We start from the raw sequence: 9,067 nt of genomic DNA, 5'->3' as shown, positions 1-9,067 counted from the left end.
TATGTACAAATATACATTCCTACAAATATATGTATATTAAATACTTGTGTATATAACATACATATGCCTATATACACATACATATATTTTAGAAATCATAAATTCAAAACAATTTCAACTCCAATTAATGCCCACAGGTTTTCTGTTTTTTTCCTCTCGATATTTGTATGTATGTCTTCCACAGTGAGAACTCTGATCTTCAGTGATATCAAGGTAATTATTCATTTGTTCAATCCTGTAATATATTTAAGTTTCCCCATTGCTTCACTCATACTACTAAAATAAGCAAACCTATTAAAAAGAGTTGAGGATTTGCTTGCACTTTTGTCTGCATCCCTGCCCCAGTCCAAGACTGAGAGTATATAAGTCAAATACTGTGTTTATAAACTACTTTGATTAGTTATTTTTCCTTCCCTCTGCTCCCTTTCCCAGGGTGGTTATGGTATTCATTTGAGATAGTTAGTTTCAACATAGTGCATGTATTTGTGTTGTAGAAAAGTTTTAGAAAAGGCAAATCTATAGTGATGATAGCAGATCAGGGGATAGCTCGGGGATTAGGGATGGGGATTGACTGCATTGTTCTAAACTACCTTTTGGGTAGTGGTTGCACTACTATATATGTAAGTCAAAACTTAGCACATTGTTTTGTCACTTAAAATTGGTGGATTTTATTGTAAATAAGTTATACTGCTATTGGCAAAAAAAAAAGTACTAAGTTCATTTTGTTCAGTTGATTTGTTTTAGTCCCCTGCCTCTTTCCATTCTTTCTGTGTTTTGAATGCATAGCATATTAATATGCTTCCAAAAGTAAAAATATTGCAAAAAGGTATACTCAGAAAAGTGTACACTCCCTCCTGAATCCCTTCCACTCCATTCCTCCCTACCCCTTCTAGGTGAACAACTTCACTATTTTCTGCTTTATTCTTTTAGTGTTTCCTTTTGTGAAGATAAGCAGGCAGACATATATTTGTTTCCCTATTTTCCCCGTTACACAAAAGTAACAATCTTTTTGCACTGTTTTCACTTAACATCTGAAAGGCATTCCGTAACAGTTCCTAGAGATCTTCCTTTTTTGTTTGTTTTACAGCTTTATAAGTCCATTGTGTGCCAGTTTATCCCACCAATCTTCTATGCTTGAACATTTAGTTTTTAATATTTTGCAATGACAAGTAATGCTGTAACTGTTTATGCATATGTATTTTCATATTTTTGAAGTGTATCTTCATAAATTCCTAGAAGTGGGATTGCTGAGTTGAAGAACAGATGCAATTGTTTTGTTGTATACTGCCAAATTCCTCTGCACAAGGGTTGTACCATTTTTGCATTCCCACCACCAATGTAGATTGCCTGTTTGCCCACAGCTTTGTCAACTCAGTGTTTAGTCATTTTGAATTTTTGCAGAATTGAAATTTTGCTGTTGGGTGAGAAATTGTATCTCAATGTAGTTTTCATTTGCATTTCTCCTATTGAGCTGAAGCTGAACTACTTTTCATGCTTAAGGGCCATTTTTTGTATCTTATATGAATTGTGTGTTCATGTCTTTACCTCAAAATTAACTTTTTAAATACATTAGGAGCATTACCCCTTTACCTGCAATGTATGGGAAAATATTTCTTCCTAGCTTATCATTTGTATTTTTTTTTGTTATGCAAAAGGTTTTTGATTTAGTCAAATTTAACATTTATTTTTCTATTGAGGTGGCTTTTCACTTTCTTGTATGCTTTTAAAAGGGTATTTCTTTTCTTTAGCTTTGTAGTTGAGGGAACCTTTTCATCGGCAGAACAGGTCATTTACATTTTATAGCTTTTGCAATAGTTATGTATGGGCATATTCTCTATTCCAAATAATTTCACGGACAGAATCCTTAGTTTCAGAGTCCTAATCTGAGAGTTCCACTCTATTTTGTGCAGTTTAGGGGTTTTGCTGGTGGGGGTGGGAAGAAAGGTTGACTTGTCTTCTTTTCTGCTTGTCTACATTTCCCTTTTTCTCTCACCACCTCTTTGTATATGATTTTCCATGAGAAACACTGCTTCTGTGGGGCTGCCACACCCAGTCCCATGTTTTCAAACATTCCTGTGCATCAAGGGCTCTGGTCTACGAAGTCCCAACCTGTGTTGAGTATTTTGCGTTTATTATTTTGTTTTCCCTGTAGATTGTGCTTCCTCCAAGTCCCCTATTCCATTCTGCCCTTTCCCATCCCTCTTTCCTCATTCTCTTCACCTGTAGGCTTATGGTGGTAGCAGGATCTCTACAGGAAATTTTTTTCTCTACTTAACGGTAATTTAAAGTTACAGAATTCTCCTAGTGATGGAGGCTTGAATCCTGTATAGTTTTTTGTTCTACTTGATTTTATGGTTGTTTTGGGAGAGTTAGGGACAGATTTGTAATCAGGCTTCTGCCCAGAAATTTCAATATGCTTTTCTTAGTAGGCAGATACATTTCAGCATGTAGCTATGATGAAAGCCATTGAAAACTAGCAACAGAAAGGAAGGAGGTATCTTGAGTATCAATGGTTATAAATGGTAGTTGGATGTTGGGGATTGGCAGTGAGATTAGCAAAGGGAAGAACATACAGCATATTGGTGGCTTTAGCTTGTGTCATTGAGTTGAAAGCTTGAAAAAATTAAGAAGCATTTTCTTTAAGACTGGGAATGAAGACAGTGATGCTTGCCCTTATAGCTGCTACTGCTCAATATATTGGTGATACTGGCCATAGCCATTAAGAAGGAAAAAAGATGAAGTATTTTATAGGATTAGAGAGGAATTAAAATAATTATTTGCAAATAATACAATCTTAAATAGAAATCCTACACAAACCCTTAGAAAAAAGGAAGTACACTAAGTTGAATACAAGGTGAGGTGCCTAAAAGCAGTAACTCGTCTACAGCAGTGTGGCAGGGGCTACAGGCTGTCGAGCCGACAGCCATTCCACCTTTGCTAAAATCTGTTTCTGTGTATCCAACCCCACAAAATCATGATTTATCTAAACCAGTCATGGGAAACCCACTCCCTCTTTCCAGATTCCAAACTTACCAGCATCTCTTGTGGCTAGTAATGATTATAGAATAATGTGTACTAGATTGTTCTTGGGAAAGATTTTCTACTTTTTGTAAATGCTTTGGTTTTTCAAAGCCTTAGTTTCTTCTTGTATAAAGCCAGTTATATGTGCCCTACCTTGTAAGACTCTAAGGATGAAATGAGACTACTCTCATTTCAAAGTGACCAATAAATACTAAATAAAAGGCAAATGCTACTATTATTCAAGACATGCAAATGATTATGGGCACAGTTGAAACACTGATGAGTGTTAAGTACTATAAACTGGCAGTAAATTTAAGGAGTGCTATTATATACAAGGACATCCCTTTACTCAATCAAGTCTTCATTAAGAAACTAAGAACTACTGATGAATTTTTCTCGTGTAGCACCTTGTGCAGTGATTTACTAACTCACAAAGCATGAAGAATTTAGCATCTCAGAAAACTTATTGGATTATGCCAATGCAAGCTGTAAGTTCTACATCAGAGGTTGAAAATGTAAAATGTCAAATTATATGTAGACTATAACCTGTACATATATAGCATGTATGTATATGTATATATTTACATATAGTCAGAAAATAATTAGTAATGCTTTGTGGGCCAGTCTGTGCAACTACTCAACTCTGTCACTGAAGTGAGAAAGCAGCCATAGACAATATGGATACAAATGGGCATGGCTTTGTTCCAGGAAAATGAAACAGGCAACAGGCTGATTTGATCTGCAGGCCACAGGCAATCCCTGCTCCAGATTAAGTTCTACAGCAAACTTGTTTCACAGAATCATGTCTTGGCATCAGCCCAGTTTTCCGTAACATCATCTCCACCCTATTAATACCACTTCATAGTTATCATTGCTTTAGTTTTACAAAGCACTTCCAAGATGATCTGATCTTCAGTCCCCTGTGAGCTAAGCAGGGTAGATTTGATATTCTTTGTAGTGATGAGAAAAAGGTTTAAGTGAATTGTTCAAGGTCACACAGCTCCTGAGAGGCAAAATCTACAACACTTCCTAGGTATCAGTTTAATGCTTTTTAAAAATGCATGATTAGAAAACTTAATTCTACTTTATTATTCTTAGCTTCCACCGTTACTCCTTTTTATTCAAACTCCAGTGAAGCATTATGCATTTTCAAGTACTTGAATTTTCTTCCCATATACAACTTTTAGCTCCAAATAGAAAATTCTACTTTGAGGGTGTTAAACATAAGAAGAATGTTTGTGATAGGAGAAATTGGTAATAAAAATGTTAAGAACTGAAAGGAAATTGAGGATTTGAAATTTTCTATTTCAAAGCAAATTCTATTCACTTGAGAGATAACACACTTTTAATTTCTGTGTGAGAAGTAGAGACAGGGTACAGATCAAAGCACCATCGAAGGATTATGCATATATGATAGATCTGAATCTATGGTTAATAAAGTTTCCTCTATAAAACCCAAACTTCTATGATACTCTATAGTAGACAATTTCAAATGCTAGAAAAGAAACCTAATAGTTAACATTAGCCATAATTTGAAACTTTTAGAGGAAGTCCAGAACTGAATAAAAGGGTTTGAATATACACCTATACCAAGTATCCAGCTCTATCATCTAATAGCTGAGCCTCAGTATTTTTTTCTTGTAGAATGGAGAAGTATCTACTATCTGGGCTTGAGGATTGAAATTATTGTACACAAAGCAGAGTACGTGTGGCAAGATCTCATTAAACATTTAGTGGTTTGCACTTATGAAAAAAATTAAACCTATATTGCACCTTCACAAGCCATTAATTAGCAGCTAAACAAGCCAAAGAATATATTCCTGTCTATACCTCCAGCTATCCCTGTCCAGCTGACAGTAAATGGCAGGTCCTAGAGAAGGTCATGAAGTCTGAGTGATGCCCTCTGGTCTGCCCGGCTCATCCCACTTCATGTGTTTCCCCACTGGTACCCTTTCTTCAAGTCTCAGCAAAGCCCTTCAGCTCTCCACACCTTCTCTAAGGTACCGAAGCAGAGGAAAATTTAGTTTCTATATTCTACTTCTTTCAGATCTTTTTTCTTTCAGATTTTAAAAATAGATTCTAATTGGAACAAAAAAGCTTTATGGTCCCTTTTAAAGAAATTTCATAAATCACATTAAAGAATAAGCAGTTAACTTGCAAAGTAGCAGCTGTTGGCAAAGGACTTCTGTAGTTTGAAAAAAATTTTTTTAATTACCATTTTTTGTTACAATATTTATTTTAAATTTCAAATAATACTAAAAAAGGAAGAGTGTAAGTTAAAAAAATTAGATAAACATTTCCCTAAACTATTGTGGAACATAAAACTGTATTATCTTTCACTATTTTGCTGTGCCTTACTATAAAAATACAGATGGCACAGCTCTTATATAGCTTCAACAACTTGATTATAAATTGCTTTCAAAAGTAATTTATTTGGATTTTCCACATCCTTTAATGAATTGCAAATATATTAACAGAAAAGACTTTCCCCCCCAAGACTGTACAATTTCTGAAATAAGTCAGGAAAAGCAAAAGGAAGACACAAAATCACATTGTTTCAATGCAAATAGAACACACACATCACATCCACACTTGCATTTTCCCAGGTTTTCACAAAGAAAACGGGTCGGGTCACCATATTTCTCAGTGAAGACCCACTCTATACTCTGGCTAATCAGAGACTTCCAAACATTTTTCTTCAAAAAGAGCATTTTTAATAGACTAAATACTGGTTATCACTGAGTTTTTGTTTAAGGTACAACAGCAGCATGGTTCAAATGTTACTTGCAGTTCTTGGAAAAAATAAGAATTTTAAAGTAAGAAAATACAGAAAAAGTAGGGACCACCTTTCATTATGTTGAGTACCGTTGTTCTCTTGAAAAAATATTTCCAACTTTCTAAAATCCTGGAGTTAAGAACCATTTCCAAGGGGAAAAAATACCCAATGCCACAACATAACTTCTGAATGAAAGAGAGAGAGAGAGTGTGTGTGTGTGTGAACGCTTAAAGAACAAAAAAGGATGTTAAAGTACTTAGTATTTCTGATTTCCTTCAAAGTAACTTCTGAAATTTGAAGCAAACATTTTGCTTGATCAAAATATATGTCCTCTTCTGGTTGTTTGATCCCCATTCCATGCAAAGAAAGAATGGAAGGAGGGTAGAAGGACAAAGCCAGAAATAGTTACTAGGTGGAAAGTAAGGCTTCAAATACTTAAATGACTTTGAAAGTATGTGCGAGGAAAAATGAAACCAGGCCAAGCTTGGGTTGAGTGTCCCTCAGCCAGCTATTGCCATGGTGTGTCTTCCACAACTATCTTTTTATCGTTGGTCTCAAAAGTAGTACCAGAAAGACTCTCACCTCTGGCACAGGACATAAATTCCTACTCTAAAAAGATAACTAATTATATATCAACAAATTCTGTTCTGAGCTTAGCTTTCTCTAGGCTTTGTGACATAGACCTCAGGTTGAAGCTTTCTGTGAAACTTTGTATTTGATACTGTTATACAGCTGGCTTATGATTTGCCAATTAAAAAAATAAAAGAATATAAAATTAAATATTATAGGACTAACAGATGATAAAATGGAATATTTGTTAGAACCCAAAAATTCCTTGGGGAACTTTAAATGATATTTATTTGCTCCAAACCTTTCCTTTTCTCATAAGTTATTTTTTTAGGCAGCACATATTACATAGATTTAGGTACGAAATTTTGTTAAATATCTCTCTGGTGCCCAATATCTAAGACTCTGACTTGAATTAATTTATAATGGTATCTAATCCACATTTAAATGAGCAGATTAATAGTAAATGATAGAAAATTAATGAGCCTACAGGCTAAAATTTTTTCACATCTTCTGTAATCCACCTATTTTCACAGCTTTACTAACAAATACAGGTAACCAGTAGATAAGTTTGTCCTTCATCAAAAAATCCAAAATAAAAATGGTAGGCCTGTCATTCATAAGAAACTATCATTTGTTATACTCTAACATTGGCACTTAATAAAATATTAACTAAAGCTTCTCTAAAAATTTCAATACATTACAATAAAGGAGATACACAATTTAAGACTTTAAATCTGTTACTGTGAAATCCCAGTAATTCCCATTTTAGTATGCATAATTAGATCTTTAAAACTGTGGCCATTCCCTAAAGACACCAACTACTATAATGACAAACTCAGGAGAGAATTTATTGCCTTTATAAGAAGTTTTTTTTTGCAGCTAAATATTTCTGATACCCTAAACCCAATCACTCTCAGTTTTGCTGACTCACTACTGAAAATAATTTGAAGCAGAGAGCCAAAAAGAAGGGAAATGACCTCAACCAAGGGTAACTACATATCCTCACACCCTGCTTAAACACTTAGAAAAGTCAAAGGGTACTGTCTTGAACAAATACAGATTCAAGGTTATGGTACAATTCTGACCGTATTAAGGCTTTCACTACCATGATCTCTTAAAGTCTCTCCACTTTAGTGTTCTTATTTTAATTTCTATGGTGAACTTAAATGGTTGGTTACGGGCCTTGTTTTGGCTTTTCAGTGGGCAACCACTCTACCATCTCTGAGTCCTAAAGGTGATCCCACAGAGCTCAAAGAGAAGAGGCAATGTGGTAAGGACCAGCTTTGAAGTTTGCAATACCAAGACAACAATGATCAACACTTTGAAGCAAGATGAATAAATTAAAATTCTTGGGTAGACAGTAAAGCATTCTTGTACACTGTTATGGAGGGATATTTGATTCCTACACATCAGCCCCAATATGCTATACATTTATGGGAGACACTGCAAGTTGAAGGTAATTTACATTCCTTGGCAATCAAGTTACTGTTATAGGCAATGTCTTTTATTATTCCATCTGGCACTTGCTAACACCATTCTTGAAGAACCTAGAAATGAAGGTCAGTCCCTCTGTTTATCAGGAACAGAACCAAATAAAAACAAATTTCTGGGAAAACAACCAAGAAATTTTGATTCATCACTATTTTCCATATCTAATGGTTCCTTCAAAATAAAACATAACTCTTCCTTCCATGATAGTTTTCCAACAAAGGGAGATTAAAGAAAAAAAGAAAAACAAAAGAAAGTTCCCACCCTAACCCCCTAAATTGTTGTTCATACTGGTGAAAGAGCCAGTCTTGTTAGCAGCTCAATATTGCACTGCCTTTCATTCTGTGTTCAGTCAGCGTCCAATGAAAGTGGCACACTCATGGTATAAGGGATGGATGAAGACACTGGTGGCTCCAGAGTGAAGACTCAGTATATGGAGGGACAAGAAACATGTCAGCACTAGTCACACATCCAGTTGCAAACGTCTGATTTCCAGAAGTTAAAATTCATCACTTTCAGCTGCATGAAGTTGTGTGTCGTCTGCATCTGTCATGCTGCTCTCCTGGGATTCATCTGTTCCCACTTTAAAAATAAAAGTCCACAGTGAGGTGTCTGATGAATATTTCTTGTTGGTTCAGGAAAACAAGGAAACTATTATATTTAGAGAGATGAGACCTTAAATAAAGGCCTTTAAAGATCCTGATATTCTTCAAGAAAGTGCAGTTGAAGTTTCTTATTTTACAGCATGTCTGAGAAGATTTGTTTATTGCATTTAACCTTTAAGTGTTTTAACCACTAAAACTGCCACTCCCTAATCAATTTCCTATTCCTACCCTAGGAATTAGAGCTAGTTCTCTGAGACATTAAAAAAATTACTGACACCATTTTGGGGATAGTCCCTGCTAGTGCACAGGAATATAGACTATAACCTTCAGTTTAAAAAGCATTGTTGGGATTACAGGAATTACAGTTTAATTAAAGCCTTTCACCAAGTTTTCTGGAACAAAGTCATCTTAGGTTATCTCAATTCTCTTATTGATATTGACACATTAAGTCTTAATTTCTGGAACAAAGTCATCTTAGGATATCTCAAGTCTCATTGATACTGACACATTTAAGATACACACTCAATTTAGAGAGAGGGTATTTACTGCCTTAAACTATAATTCTTTGTTCCTCCTCTTTACTTGACCCCTCAATTTATATATATTA

The 9,067-nt window shown here is 35.0% G+C and overlaps 1 protein-coding gene across 6 annotated transcripts in view; it reads right to left on the bottom strand.

Annotated features, from left to right (window-relative positions):
• Nucleotides 1-5,433: 5,433 nt before the first annotated feature.
• The window catches only part of CDC27 (cell division cycle 27), an 84,019-nt gene continuing 80,385 nt past the window's right edge, over nucleotides 5,434-9,067 (bottom strand). For all 6 annotated transcript variants that reach the window (XM_036997297.2, XM_036997298.2, XM_036997299.2 and 3 more), the window contains one exon: nucleotides 5,434-8,437. In XM_036997297.2, coding sequence (XP_036853192.1) covers nucleotides 8,425-8,437 — 13 coding nt within the window. In that variant the 3' untranslated portion in view covers nucleotides 5,434-8,424. The remainder of the gene's footprint in view (nucleotides 8,438-9,067) is intronic.

The sequence above is a fragment of the Manis javanica genome, chromosome 4, assembly GCF_040802235.1.
Source record: "Manis javanica isolate MJ-LG chromosome 4, MJ_LKY, whole genome shotgun sequence".
Classification (NCBI taxonomy): Eukaryota; Metazoa; Chordata; class Mammalia; order Pholidota; family Manidae; genus Manis; species Manis javanica.
Note: the sequence above shows the minus strand (reverse complement) of the source record. Positions and strands in the feature narration are given on the sequence as shown.